Genomic DNA, 16,327 nt, shown 5'->3' on the forward strand with positions numbered 1-16,327 from the left:
CAGTCACCCCCACAATTAGAAATTAAATTAGAAAAATAGATATGCCATCCCTCTTTGAGCGAACATAAAGTCTGACCAGGCTAAGTGCATGTATGACAAGTGCCCCAATAACCCATGGATTTAGGATTATCCCCATTCCCCTCAAACTTGAAGCATAACGGAAAACTACGCCAGTTGCGACAAAGAAATTCTGGCAAAATAACCTTAGCCTCGGAACGTAAAAGCGAGGCCAACATGTCTAAAATAAAATAGGCTAAACCAATATGAACGTAAAATTATCAGCTGACCGAACTCAAAAGTTTATATTGAACATATGTGTAGCCTAAATAACATAGGCTAATTGGTTTAATATGCCTGACCTTAGGTCTAGTTTGATTTTTTTTCTTGGCACAATGCAGGAATAAAATAGCATCTACAGTGTCAGGATTCAGACGGGAGCGCCTGCATAGCCACTGCGCCCTGCTGCACTGAAGGAGCGCTCGCTCGCAGCACTTGTTCCTGAAATGCATAGAATTCTCTTGGAAAGGTGCTGTAGTCTTGGGAATGACTGGCCTTATTTCTCCCAAAAGGAAGTAGATTTTCCTCTGCTGATCCGTCTATACGGAAGTTTGTAGAGGAATACTTCTGTACTTCATCTAGAATTAGTGTATCCGATTCCTCCTCCCATTCTGTGAAGTCAGTCCTAGGCTTTTTCGTTGGTGCGCCAGCTATGCCTATAAAAACAGTACAACCGCCCGCCACCCGCCCGAATTTAATTAAAATATTATTTTTTCGTAACGTCATCCGCCCGATCCACGGTTTATCCGCGGAGTCCGCGGCTATAACCGCCAACCGCGCATCTCTAATTCGCGTAGCCAGTGATACCAGCCATGTGACCAGAAGAGGGAAGAACCCTGCATGTTATGACAATATACAGACAATTTACTGGCCAGTTTTTTTTTTTATTTTTTTTTATGCTCATGTTGAACCCAAATTCAAAATATTTGACCAGCCTGGGTTGCCAGGAGTGTGCAAAACAGTTGTTTTGCAGTTCTAATTCAACCCTTGTTATGATGGAGCGTGAAGGTGAATTTACATCACAAGTCACGAAACAACTTTTCACCTCGACGAGAAATCTTGTCACTATTTAATCTCACGAGATTTCATCATGCGAGATCTTGTCGCATCCCTAAAGGGTACCATCAATTTTGTCCATGTGTGTACATCGTATTAATAAAATAATATTGTTTCATATTATGCTCTATCGTTTATTTTGTGGTATTGCAAATATTTTTCATCATAATCATTTGGATGAGTGCAATACATCAACACACCATCATTTAAAGTGCAATGTTACACTGAAGGCAGAAACAAGAATAGCAGTATGGAGAGAAAGTTGCCCGTTTTTATATGCAATTCAGCAATATTTTGTGCTGGTTTTTTAAAGTTTTTATATTTCATTAATAATTTTATATTTCTACATTCATTTGAAGTTCTAAATAAATAAAGATGAGTGAGTAACTGTGAGTGAGTAATACTTTAATACTTTTAGAAGATAACATTATTACTGCATAAAAAACATTAGAACTCTTTTTCCTGTTATATTTAGATTCATATATGATGTTAATTTGAATAGTTTATCTTTATATTGAACTTGTATACTTCTATTTTAACACGCAACCAAAACAAACAAGGCTTTAAAAAAACTTAGTTACAGACTACAGATTTCACTTATATCACTGATATTTTTAACTGATCTGTTTATTCGTTAGGCTGTGTAACATTATTTTGATGGTAAGACATTTTAATAGAATGTGTTTGTTTAACTGATGGCTTGTTTCCACTGAGTGGTATGGTACGGGCCACCTTTATCAGGCTTGCGTTTTCACTGCCAAAAGAGTACCGAAGGGCGTGGTGTATGAAAGAAAGTTTCAGTCTACATAATTCTCACTCGAGGAAATGTCAAAGTAAAGCCGAATGGGTCGTTCACATATCAAATGAGAAGCACTTCTCATAAAACAGAGACTTTACAAGCATAAATACTTGTGTATAAATGTTCATTACCAACCTTTCTACGAACATGATTTGATTATAAATGCAGATCAACGATAGGGTGAAATAGCCTTTTGTAATGTCTGCAATTTTTATATAAAATAAATAAATAAATGTAACATATTTAAACACAAACAGACCCTTACAGTCTCAGATATGCTACAAATGACAGAAAAACAACACACAGCATACATTTAGTCCTAGTTATTTGGGTTCAAAAGCAACTAGCAATATGTAGCCCACAGTCAGTGCAAACCTCTCATCTGTGTCTTTAATCTTCACCAGCACATATAACCTCTTTTAGAGAATAACTCCGTCATTCCGAGTTCATAATAGTCCAAAAGGTGATGATAACAGTTAAACATGGCAGTTTGTTTATGTTTTAGGTTGCTGAAAGGATCATTTGCTCCTTTGTTTTTTCTGGCTTCTCCTTTTCTTTTCATGCTTCACTCTCGCGTTTGTTAGTTTCTGAAAGGATCAGATGCCAAGCGATTCAATAGTCACAAGCGTGTTCTTATCATCAGCTTGTTGTCTTTACTTCAAATATAGACAAAAAAGCGTACCGTACCCCTCAGTGGAAACGGGCCATAATAGAGAATGCTTTTATTTGGGAAATGTTTAAGAAGGTGTCTTTCTAGAGGAATTTTAGAGTATTTATCATTAATCAAACTCAGTGGGCTCAGTGGTTAGCACTGTCATCTCACAGCAAGAAAGTCGCTGGTTCCAGTCCCAGCTTAACCAGTTGGCACTTCTGTGGAGTTTGCATGCTCTCCCTGTGTTTGTGGGTTTCCAAAGCAGTCCAAAGACGTGGTATAGGTCAATTGTATAAACTAAATTGTCTGTAGTGTATGTGTGTGAATGAGAGTGTGTATAGGTGTTTCCCAGTAATGGGTTGCAGCTGGAAGGGCATCTGCTATGTAAACCATATGCTGGATAAGTTGGCAGTTCATTCTGCTATCGTGAACCCTGATGAATAAAGAGGCTAAGCTATAAGAAAATGAATAAATGAAACTAAAAGATTGTATGTGACTCTTTTTAGAGTTGTTATTTGTATATTCATTGTATACTAAATGTTTAAGAAACCAATATGTCTATATTTAGTATAGAGTTTACCATTAATCTAGCAAATGCTGCTGATATGGCAATTAACAAACAAACAAACAAACAAATAAATAAATATTCATTAGGCAGCTTCAGAATATAAAAATTAAGCAGTTGAAGTTAAACCAAAAATTTGCAACTATCTCAGATGCGTGTGTCTGAATATTTTGGGACTCGCGGTTGCAAGGCTTATATTATGTTCCTTAAACTAAAGGTGCCTGCATAAGTGTTAAATTTTCAGTTTTGAAATTGGTTGTAATGTTAATTAGCAAGAAATGGAGATCTCCAGGCCACATGTGCTGATCAATACAAACTGAGCGACCGTTGACAGGAACCCTCATGGTGTGGTGCATCTGTTTTAATGGGATCATGACACCATCAGATTTCCCCTCAATCTGAAGCGGGGGAGCACAGAGGAAATGCATCACTGCACACTTATACACTGCCTCAGTTTATTAACATCATAGTCTCAGTGGGAAATGGTTGTAGTACTGGACAAGCGGTTTAAAGCTTATTGGGGTTGGGGGGTTACTTTAGTTTGCTTGTTTTTAGGCAGTTTGATCAGGTAGGGTTTACAGTCTGTCTTCTAATTATAATTGATTCTAGGGGTGTGCAATATTTAATGTGCTATTATTGTGTCATTTCATTTTGGGAAAAAAAACTAATGCAACTTGAGATTCACTGCATTTATGAATTGGATTAGAAGCTGATTGTATGATTTATGACATTATACAAGGTAATTATAATCTAATTATAATCATTGTGAGTGCAAATGAGATAATGAATTTATACAACTGTTGCTTTAAACAAACGAGATCAAATTTAGTGTCGCATTTATTACACACAATACAATGTTGTTTTATTCATTTATAGTGGAATTGGCTTTAAAGCCAAAGAAGATTAATTTCTATGTTAAATTATATATGAATTGTGAATTGTCTCAGAAATTGCAGCCACCGGGTTGTGGTTATAGTGTCATTTATTTATTTTTTACAGGTCTAAACCTCTAAACATCTGGTCTAAACATTCTGAGCAAAATATTGTGTAATTGTTGTAAAATAAATGTATGGATGCATGTATGTTTTTGTTTTTTTAATTCATTTGCTTGTTTTTTTTATTCGTTTGCTTTTTTTGTTTGTTTTTTTTATTTGTTTGTTTATTTTTTATTAGTTTGGTTTTTATTCTTTTGTTTGGTTTTTATTTGTTTTTTTAGTTTGTTTGGTTTTTATTCATTTGTCTAGGTTTTTGTTCTTTTTTTTATTCATTTGTTTTTTTTTATTCATTCGTTTGGTTTTTATTCATTTGTTTGGGTTTTTTGTTCTTTTTTTTATTCATTCATTTGTTTGTTTTTATTCATTTGTTTGTTTTTTAATTCATTTATTCATTTTTATTCCTTTGTGTTTTTTGTATTTGTTTATTTTTTTATTGTTTTTTATTTGTTTGTTTATTTTTTATTAGTTTGGTTTTTATTCTTTTGTTTGATTTTTATTTGTTTTTTTAATTTGTTTGATTTTTATTCATTTGTTTGTTTTTTAATTCATTTATTCATTTTTTTCTTTTTTTATTCCTTTGTGTTTTTTGTATTTGTTTATTTTTTTTTGTTTTTTATTTGTTTGTTTGTTTTTTATGTATTTTTTTTATTCATTTTTATTTATTTGGGGGGGGGGGGTGGAGGCAATTAATTAGGATGTTCTGGATTAATAGCATAATTTATTGAACATCAACTTAAGTTTCATTGTTATGTTTATGTTATTCCTTGTTTTTGTAATATTCTTTTAATCTTCCCCTGTACAGAAAACCGTCTATGGTGCCAATGTTGTGATCTTTGAGGGAATCTTGGCTTTTGCCAACAAGGAGCTTTTAAAGGTAAGCCTCATGTTACAGTAAACGTGCTACACACTGGATATAATATGAAGCTTTCCGATATAATCTTGAACTGTAGTTTGTGCTATCAAAAAAGGCTTTCAGAAAAAGATAGAAATGGGAAGAATAATGGAAAGCTTCAAAGCCTGAAATATAGAAGAGCGTCATGGGAGTCATAAAGCTGAAAGGGAGAAATGTAAGTGTAATAAAAGATAAGGTCAAGTGAAAAGAGAGATGGTTGTATAATGATAGGAAGAGGAGAGAGAGGAGTATTACAGTATGTTGTGTATTCCCACTGTATATAAGTGATAAAGATGTATACAGCTATGAAAAAAAAAGATATACTATATATAGATATATATGCTTAAACGCTATATGTTTTTTATTTTATTTAGGATAAATAAAAAACATATAAAAATAAACAAATAATAATGATAATAATAATAATAAAATATATATAATAAATAATAATAATAACTAATAAATAAATAATAATATATTATTAACAAAACATACGCGCACACACACACACACACACACACACACACACACACACATATATATATATATATATATATATATATATATACACATATATGTGTGTGTGTGTGTGTATGTGTTTTATGAATAATATAGGATTATTATTTATTATTATTATTTGTTTATTATTTATTTTTATTTATTTATTTATTTTAATTAATTATTTCTTATTATTTGTTTAATTATTTTTTTTATTTGTCCTAAAACCTTTTTCCTATTCTAGATTTAGTTTTGTCTAAACTATTGATGACTTTTCTTCCAAATTTAAAATAACAAACTACTGTGTAAATAAACTTTTTAAAACATGTATTACTTCAGGAGAGTTGAGAAATTAATATTTAGATAAAAAAACTATTTTTTAGTTGCAACTTTTTCATTGCTGTACAAATATTTGGTTATTATAGTATTTTTGTCTTGAAAATAATGTATTCGTCTTAAAAGTAGGTCTTATTAACATCATCCAAATAGTTCGTTCTTTTTAATTTAGGGTGAAATGAGCCTGGCAATTTCACAGTCTAATGTATTTGAGAAATGGATGTCATTCCCACATCCTGATGAGATTGAGGAGAGAAGATTCCCTCTCTGCCAAACCATAGAATGTGACAAATGTGTGCCAAGGAATAATTTAAAGTTATTTATCAAATATCACAATGAAAATCATATCTAATGTTTTACTTTTATTAATTTTTGTACAATCTCTTAATGAATTCTAAATTATTATTGGATTATATTATTTCCCTTTCATTAATTTAATATTTTTATTTATCTTAATCTTGCCATGAAATGGCTAGCCATAAGTTGCTTATTGGACCATATATAATAATAAAAAAATAAAAAAACTTTACTAAACTGGTTGACAGTTAAATATAACAAATTCTAGATGCTATACTATCATTTAGGGCAGTGTTTCTCAACCATTTTCCTGGAGGACCACCTGCTCTGCATATTCTTCATGTCTCCTTAACCAAACACACCTGATTTAGTCCATCAGCTCAGTAATAGAGACTGAAAGCCCTGTAATGGGTGTGACCGATAAAGGAGACATCCAAAGCATGCAGTGTTGGTGGTCCTCCAGGAACGTGGTTGAGAAACACTGATTTTGGGGGAACAACTAGAAGTCTTATTTCTAAATCCTAGTACCATTGAGACTACACGTATTCTGTGTTGTCAGTTGTCCATTTTTCCTCTCCTTGTGTTCTTTTGGTCCCGCATGCTCTTGTTTTTTCTCCACTCAATGAAGATGACTGATTTGTCTCTGTCTCTAATGGTGAAGGTGAGGGCTGGCTACAGGAAGTGAATAGGTTGTGTTTATCTGCACCAGCGTTGACGTTTCCCATTGCCGGGTTTCGATTCACTCTAGCACGAGGTGTCCGGAAATCTATACAAATTATAATAGGAGTTATTGTCTATGCTTTGGCAAAGCAGTTCATCCTGATGTGATTTATGAGCAGCACATGTGGTGCAAAAGGAATGCAACTCAACAAAGGGGAGAAGCTTTTGCATTTTCCTTTCTCGGTTAATGATAGGTTCTGGATTTTAGTTTACTTTTTTTTCTTTGAATGCCTTGATCATTCTCCTTCATACCCTCATTCTTTTATTTGTGAGATATATTCATTCTGGAAACATAAGCTAGCACTAAGCTACACTTGACCTTTGTTCATTCATGATCAAGAATGAGGTTGTCTTGATTGTTTAAATCTAAAGGTGCAAGTTGTAGCAAAAAGTAGCCTGCTCTATAGGGCTGTTTCCAGCTGGGCACTTCATGCATTGTTGTTGTTTTTTTCTCATTAGACGGTTATCTGGGAAGGTTTGCATCAGCTTTTTGTAAGTTATTGCTTAAACTGGAGCATAAACTCCACACTAGAGGCTTATTAACTAATCAAATCACTTTTATTGTCCCATTATCTGTAGCATGTGTGCTCTGATGAGTAAAAAGCATAGGTGCTGGTTCCAGACAATGCAAAATACAACAACATACTTTCGAAAAACGAGACTATATATAATTGACCCTTCGCTAAGCCACGCCCAAAAACCGCCATCCACCAATCGTGGCTTAGCAACTGTAGCTATGCACAGGGGCTCTGTCAAGCTTTCGAGCGAGTGCCCATGGATTATGCAAATCTGATACCCGGTCTCCTTAAAGTTTGGACGAGATGGTGGAATTTTTTCAAAACCTTAAACCCAAGAGGAGAAATGCCAGTGTGGATCAAGGTGTGTGAGGGGCGCTAAAGAAGCAGAGCTAAGTTGGTTTTGTTTTGATATTCCTGACACTTTCAGTGATAGACCGGCAGCAATAACTCACACAAATCTTACCCTAAACGAATCTAAACTGTGTTTCCTACAAAAACACAAAGCTGGTTCTGTTTCACAGCTGTCTTATTCCTTTTTTTCGCTCGATATTATGAGTAATGCTCCATTTAAGCCTTCGCCATAAGATTAGTAAAGTAGTCATACTAGCAGCGAATAGATCATAATGACATGAGTTATTGATCCAGAAAAAACTAATCTGCGAATCTGTTGCTAACTTTACTGAACTTCATATTTCCATCTGTTTCAAGCTACGAATATTTGACATTACAAATCAACAGAACAAAACCGAGATATGATCACAAACTGAGCAGCTGCGATCACTATACTTTACCCGCAGCTGTTTTCAGTCATTTATAAAGAGCACTCAAACATACTGACAGTAATAGGTAACTTACTGTACGTTGTTATGGGTCAATGATGCTAATATTCAGCACAAATCCACCAGTTTCACCCTTTCTGGCTGTTCTTTCTATGAATGAACTATGTAAAAGCACTGTTATGCGTGTTTCCTTGCCGGTTAGTAAGGCTATATTTCATTGCTCAGCATTAACCTATAAGGCTTTTTGGCTAAAAATAGAGAAATCACGGTTTCATTTATTATTATTAGATTATTTTTAAATGTCAGCTCTCCTGGTGAGCATGAGCTAAGCTTTTGAATGGTTAGCGTATAAGGCGGCTAGGCTAAGCTAGCTTCAATTTTGATTGATTTATTCTCTAATCGGTTGCCTATTATGTGGTGAATATACTCCTGTAATGTATACTGCAGTCTTTTTTTGTCTGGCTTTCTCTGATATCTCACCTGTTCTCCAAAAATGACATTATATCCCTGGCAATTTCTGAAACTGCTGCACACACATTGAAAAAGCCGTGCCAGGCACGAAAGCTTGACAGGCATAGCAACAGTAACTAAGGAGGGCGGGGCTTAGCGAAGGGTCTATTGGTGATGTTAACTACTAGCTAGTTTGTAACTAAATTTGTTCTTTCTTCAGTTGCTCCACGTTCTTAGGGTAGAACATAGTTAATAGGTCATAAGTAGGGCCTGACAGAATCTGCAGAGATTTTTTGCTATTTCTGCGGCCTTGTGCTGAGAATTTTGTAAAAAAAAAAAATTTAAAAAAAAATGTGAGTATATTTTAACTAAAATGTTAATATATTAAAATTAAAAATATTATTTTTATTTATAGTTTACGATGCAAATACAACTCCATCCACTTATTTGTCAAAGAAAATCTTGTATATCTACTAGAAGACAAAAAATATTACTTTACAAACTAAAAAAAATAAAAAGCTAGTCCATCTTTTTAAAGGATGTAAACAATAACAATGGTCCTGACGTATTCCCTGTTTTACATTTAAAAATATCTATAGCTGCCACATATTGATAAGTAATGTTATGATAGCTGTTATAACATCAAGTTATGATTGAGTCATCTCTTGTTACAGATATAAAATAGTTTGACAAGCAGGAAATGTTCATGGGCCAGTGACATAGCCACATTATAATGGTCTATACGTAAAGTAATGTGCAGTTGCATTTAATGACGAAATACCCAATAGATGACTGAAAGACAACCCAATAAAAAGTCATTAAATTGTTAAACTACTCTAAATTTTTGCATTCATATATTTTGCTCCACAAAAAAAAAAAAAAAAAACATATCATGTACACCAGGGGTCATGAACAACTTGGTCCTGGAGGGCCGGTGTCCTGCAGAGTTTAGCTTATTCTTGCAGGTGTGTTGATGCAAGTTGGTTTCTAGAAAGTCTAGTAAAAACTATCTAGCCCGGTTGTGTCTGATTGGGGTTGGAACTAAACTTTGCTGGACACCGGCCCTCCAGGACTGAGTTTGGACATGCCTAATGTACACAAATGTCAGTTTTGTAAATAAAGGTCTTAAATCAGTCAGTTTTATAGTCACGATTTAATCACTCAAATCTCTCAGGAAATCACAGGGTTCCCACAGTCATGGGCTTTTCTGGAAAATTGAGTTTTTAAAAGGTCTATTTCAGGCATTGAAAGTCTGGGAATTGTCTGGGAATGTCAAGGATTTTGTTTTATCATTTTAAATTTGACTTGCTTCCAATTTATTAAAATATATATTTTTGTATTATTATTATTATTTTTTATGTAGATTTAGTTTTTTATATACATGTTTTTCTTATTGCCATGGCTAGGCTATTTTTCAATGCCTTTTTATTCCTTGGCAACTCTGCAATCAAATGCAGTCACCAGGTTGTACCTTTTAAAATACACTGTCTGTTGCTGTATTTTTTTCAACCAGTTCCTGCAGATTTTTTGTTAAAAACGACTGCCTGCCTGTTTCTCTATTCATTACAGGTCATGGAAATTCAGCTTATTAGTCAGCTTTTTAGCCGGTGAGAGTCTTCAAAGGTTTAAAACAATTGCTATTTGGCTTTGAGTGGGAACAGGGAAGCCTGAAATCACTGCTTTACAAGACTGAATGCGTTTTATTGTCCTGATTTACCAGTTTTATACTAGTTGTGAGAAACACTCCACCCACCGCCGACCAACCCACCAAGTTCAAAACAGCAGCATATAAAAAAATACCACATTTCTGATTTTGAACAGTTCTTTAATATTATATTTATCACTACTGAAATGGATTTGACATCTTGTCGCTGAATATAGTGACAGCTCCTCTTTCATTTGAGAGATATACAAGCAATGAGGGATGAATTTCTGTCCTTTAAAACTTGAAATACACTTGACCTTTCACCCCATTCATATACGTTTCTTGCACTCAAAGATTTACCTCGTCGTGTTAGCAGGGCTGCTGGCTCTGCTGTTTAAGGGTGTTGGATTGTTTATCGTTACTCTCAAATGTAATGTCTTTCCTGTATCTTGTCGGCTCATTGAATGATATTAATTTTTAGCTTCAGCATCGGCACAAGCGATCCGTCTTGGGTAGTTGGCATCACGCTGCACTACATTGCTTTGATTGATCCTGACTTCTCTCTTTGCTGAGCCATTTTTTTTAACTTGCTATCAGCCTATGCCGTTGAAGGATCGGATGCTGGTTTTCAGTAACAGAAACCGTCAAGGAGAGACAGTTGTTGATTCTGAACTGATTGGGTCTGCTTTGGTTGGTTTACATCACTTGGCTTAAGGGAAATCAGATTTGACCTGTATAGTCTAATAGGACAAAAAAAAATCTGAAATAGATGAAAATTGGGTTAGATGTCATGGAAAAAACTCAACAGTAGACAATTTCAGTTTGTTTTCTCCAGAGAGAAACTAATTTTGAATCAAATGTGCAAGGCTGTTTTTGGTGTCTACATCAAAATACATTTACAAAAGTAATTTCATATGCAACTAAATACAACATTTTTAGACTTTGATTCTTTTAAAGTATTTCCTAATTTGAACAGAATTTAACACATTGTCAAACAAACTTTTTAACTAATTGCTAATAAAAATTTTTTTAATCTTTGCCGGAATGACAGTACATGATATTTTGCTAGTTATTTTGCCAGGCTGGCTTTTACTGCTTGTTCAAATTATTAATTTATTTGAAACAGCAATTTTCTTAATTTTTGGAGGGACAGGGTAATTGTTTTATCTTCAATTCACTTAAATTTAATCCAGAAAGTATTCACAGCGCTTCCCTTTTCCAAATTTTTGCCCATTCGTCTTTACAGTACCTCCCATCAGGTTGGATGGGAAGCGACGGCGTACAGCCATTTTCAGATTGCTCCAGAGATGTTCAATAGGATTTAGATCTGGGATCTGGCTCGGCCACTCAAGAACATTCACGAGTTGTTGGGCAGCCACTCCATTTATATTTTTGCAGTGTACTTTGGGTCATTGTCCTGCTGGAAGATAAACCGTCGCCCCAGTCTGAGGTCAAGAGTACTCTGAAGCAGGTTCTAATTTAGGATTTCTCTGATCATTGCTGCATTCATCTTTCCCTCTATCCTGACTAGTCTTCCAGTTCCTGCTGCTTAAAAACATCCCCACAGCATGATGCTGCCACCACCATGCTTCACTGTAGGGATGGTGTTAGCCTGGTGATGAGCGGTGCCTGGTTTTTCTTAGTTTTCTTTCTATGCCTTTTTAAATCATGTCCAATCAACTGAATTTACCACAGGTGAACTCCAGTTAAGCTGCTGAAACATCATAAGAATGATCAGTTGAAACAGAATGTACCTGAGCTCAATTTAGAGCTTCACGTTAAAGGCTGTGAATACTTGTGTACATGCGATTTTTCAGGTTTTTTATTTTTGATAAGTTATTGTCAAATGGTGTTGTATAACGATGGTTTGTTCATTAGACTATCGAAAAAAATATATAGCCTAAAAGAGCTAATAATTTTGTCCTTAAAATGTTTTCAAAAAAATTAAAAACTGATTCTTGCCAAAATAAAACAAATAAGACTTTCTCCAGAAGAAAAAAATATTATCAAACATGCCGTGAAAATTTTCTTGCTTTGTTAAACCTCATTTGGGAAATATAAAAAAAAAAAGAAAAAAAATTTAAAGGGGGCTAATAATTCTTCAACTGTATATATTTATATTTCAGTTTTCAGTGTTGCACGATCTTTTAGAGATCATTCTCATATGTTAGTTTAAAACTGCTGCATTTTTTTTGTGGTAATGAGAAAGTTTTTAATAACTGATGACTAATAAAAATCAAAAGAACAGTATTTTATTCCATACATTTTTGATACTACTAATGCTTAAACGAAAGCTCTACAACCCACGCTTGAGCTACAACATAAAGAAAGTGCACTATCCTTTACACCCTTTCTTTTTCTTGAACATGTTGTGAGTTTCTGACACACTTGGTGTTGTATTTCTGTTTTCAGCTGCTAGACATGAAGGTGTTTGTTGACACAGACTCCGACATCCGGCTGGTCAGACGTCTGAAAAGGGACATTACTGATCGCGGACGTGACATTTCAGGTGTCATTAAACAGTACAACAAATTTGTCAAGCCGGCGTTCGAGCAGTACATCGAACCCACTGTGCAGGTTGCAGATATTGTGGTCCCAAGAGGTATGAGCATTTGGAAAACGTCAAGTTTTGATGCAAAACATGAAGTAATGTAAAATGAAGTAATCCTATTTTTTTATATTTGTTTGAAAAAAAAATGGTTCACCCAAAAAGAAATTTGTATATTATTTGTTAATTCTCAGACTGTCCAAGGTGTAGGTGACTTTTATTTTACTAAAGTACACAACGTTTTTAGCTGAAAACATACTTGGTAATTCATAAACATCCAGTCACTAATTACCAGCACTTTGAGAGTCAAAAATCATACAGGCAAACCAAATACAAAATGTGTTCAGGATCATTTGCTGAAGCTGTGGATTGAAGATAATAATGTTCTTTCTATTGTTTACTTCATAAGATGTCAATATATCATCAGGTGACACTTTTATACATTTTCTTTAGCTTGATATATGTATTTATTTATTTTTATTTTATTTATATTTTCATTAATTTTCTTTTCGGCTTAGTCCCTTGATTAATCTGGGGTCGCCACAGCAGAATGAACCACCAACTTATCCAGCATATGGTTTATACAGCGGATGCCCCTCTAGCTTCAACCCATCTCTGGGAAACATTCATACACAAACACCCATACACTACAGCCAATTTAGCTTACCCATTTCACCTATACTACATGTTTGTTTTATTCTATTTTGTTATTATTTAATTTATTTATTTATATTTTTAGTCATTTTTATAAACATTCCTTTTTTAAATTTTATTTATTATTAATATTATTGATATTTTAGTAATTAATATTTTATACTTTTATATTTTATTAGTTTATATATATATATATATATATATATATATATATATATATATATATATATATATATATATATATATAAATAACTTTATTTAGTTATCTTTTTATTGTTGTTTTTTTTACTTTATCGCTCATAGAAAATCATCTGCATCTCGGAGGGCCTAAGGTTGAGTAAATAAACAGCAAAGATACGTTTTTGGGTGAACTACCCTTTTAATAAACACCTTATTTAGTTATAATTGCGGTCTTTGAGAAATGTAATAATTTTGGTGTTAATTATGCATAAAATAACTGGAATATCTAAAATTTGAAAGTGACTAAATGAAATTACTTAGTTTAATTTACAATTTAAAAAAAGCTACTTTGACTTAATGAAAAAGTGACTCATAAACTGATAATATTAAGCAGAACTTAAACTGAATGAGTTATGAGTTATGTTCTAAGTTAATTTCGTTTATTTAATTTAGTTTTTGTCTTCAGCAGACAACAAAATAATATTTCTGAGAGATTACAAATCAGTACACGTAAAAATAAAGCTTTTTTTATATCAGTTATAGTCATCTTTTCTTTCAGAACTATAGAAGATTTGTGCCTAGAAAAGTAACATTTAAACTCATTTTAAAATAGTATTAAATCATTACATTAATTCATTTTTAACAACATATTGTTCCTTGTTGCTCCAGGTGGAGAAAACTTTGTAGCCTTGGATCTAATAGTTCAGCACGTTCACAGTCAGCTGGAAAAGGTATGTTAGAAATTTTGCTCACTTATATGTTTGAAAACAGAGGTAGAAGGATTAGTTGGCCTATGCATAATAAGGAATGGTTAAGGTGCATGTTGTTTCCCTGCTAGATGATCCACATGCTCTTCCTAATACGCACAAATGTTGCATGTGTGTGCGTATGAAGCCCAAGCCATGCTATCAGTATACTTCGGTCATGGTATAAGTATAGATTGCCCTCTAGTGGCAATACTGTACCTGCGACAAGATATACTGTTGAAAATAGTCCAGACAAGAAAAAAATCTCTATATTTGTAGTCCTGGATTCCTGTAATTGAAGTTTGCAGGAAAAAATAAATATATATGAAGACTTCTTAGTTCTTTACAATTATTCATTGATTTGTATTGTGAAAAATGTCCTATTTATAGCAGCTTGGTACTTGCAGAAACTATTCCAAAACTTCCAAAAATATTTCAAAACTCTCCGTCTAGTTTTTTTTCATTCAAATAGAATGTTCTGATGAAATGTTGAGACATTATACTGAGAAACCAAGAGTCGTGCATTAGGAACATTTGAATTTCATGTTGAGTTACTAAGGTAATTATTGGAAAGACAAAGATGTTGACACTAATGAGTGACGCTTGCTTCCATATATCGATAACAGATATAATCCAGTTTAGAGCCGCCTTTGAAATGTAATTCTTTTCTGTTACTGGCAGGCTGAATGAATAAAGCTGTGAATTATTTTCAGCTGGAAAATGCTTTTGTCTTTTTCTTCACTCGATCGGTCATCGTGAGAAATGATCGTTAAGACTAATGAACCTTGCGCTTTTGTACAAAAGATGTCATGCTCTGAAAGCCACTGGCTCGAGTTGGGTTTCTCGTCACATACTGCTCTGTTAGGACTTTGATTGGAAAAAATCTATTTTTAGAGAGGTTGCAGAGATTTAGGATGTTTTTTTTTTTGTTTCCATTTGAATCTTTGAATAGTGACACTATTAACATTTTGCTATATTGTTTGATGATGTACAGGATTTTTTTTTTTTTTTTTAATTATGCATGTTTTAATATCAACACCTGGGCTAGGTAATAATAAATTAGATTTAGCTATTTATCTGATTATTTATTCAAACCGTTCTTATAAATGTTATTTTACTGGGCTTTATTTAATGTAGGGCTTTATTTAAAGGCTGTTGTTGTGGTTGTTGTTGATTTTATTATTATTGTTGTTGTTGTTATTATGGTAAGAGTAAAGTAATGATAATAATAATAAATTTGGTTTAGCCATTTGTCTTATTCAAACTAGTCTTAGAAATGTTATTATATATATTGCTTTATTTAAAGATTATTAGTGTTGATGTTGATGATTATTATTATTATTATTTGTTATAATGATTATATTGATTAGAAAACAAATTAGATTTAGCTATTTATCAGTTTTTTATTCAAACTATTCTTATAAATATTATTATATAGGGCTTTATTTAAAGATGATTTTTGCTGTTGGTTTTATTGTTGTTGTTGTTGTTGTTATTATTATGTTAAAATTAAAGTAGTACTGATGATTATAAATTAGTTTTAGCCATTTGTCTGTTTTATTCAAACTAGTCTTATAAATATTATTATATAGGGCTTAATTTAATTTTTATTGTTGCCGTTTTTATTATTATTATTGTTATAATTATTGTACTATGAAAAAAATTTGATTTAGCTAATTGTCTGTTTATTCGAACTATTCTTATAAATATTATTATAAAGGGCATTGGGGATTGTTTATTATTGTTGTTGTTGTTGTTGTTATTATCATTATTATTTTGTTATAAATATAGTACTTAATGATGATGATAAATTAGATTTAGCTATTTATGTTTATTTGTTTAAACAATTCTTATAAATGTTATTTTATAGAGCTTTATTTAAAGATTATTAGTGTTGCCGCTGAGTATTGTTTTGTTTTAATTATTGTATTGTTTTTAAA

The 16,327-nt window shown here is 32.9% G+C and overlaps 1 protein-coding gene across 8 annotated transcripts in view; it reads left to right on the plus strand.

Annotated features, from left to right (window-relative positions):
- Positions 1–16,327, plus strand: part of si:ch211-243j20.2 — a 50,090-nt gene that overhangs the window by 13,909 nt on the left and 19,854 nt on the right. For all 8 annotated transcript variants that reach the window (XR_012396007.1, XR_012396005.1, XR_012396004.1 and 5 more), the window contains exons 5-7: positions 4,927–4,998; positions 12,672–12,861; positions 14,311–14,372. Coding sequence is in view for 3 of the 8 variants with exons in the window: in XM_002665748.4 (XP_002665794.1) it covers positions 4,927–4,998; positions 12,672–12,861; positions 14,311–14,372 (324 nt within the window). In the remaining 5 variants the exon portion in view is untranslated. The remainder of the gene's footprint in view (positions 1–4,926; positions 4,999–12,671; positions 12,862–14,310; positions 14,373–16,327) is intronic.

This window comes from Danio rerio, chromosome 20, assembly GCF_049306965.1.
Source record: "Danio rerio strain Tuebingen ecotype United States chromosome 20, GRCz12tu, whole genome shotgun sequence".
NCBI classification, from domain to species: domain Eukaryota; kingdom Metazoa; phylum Chordata; class Actinopteri; order Cypriniformes; family Danionidae; genus Danio; species Danio rerio.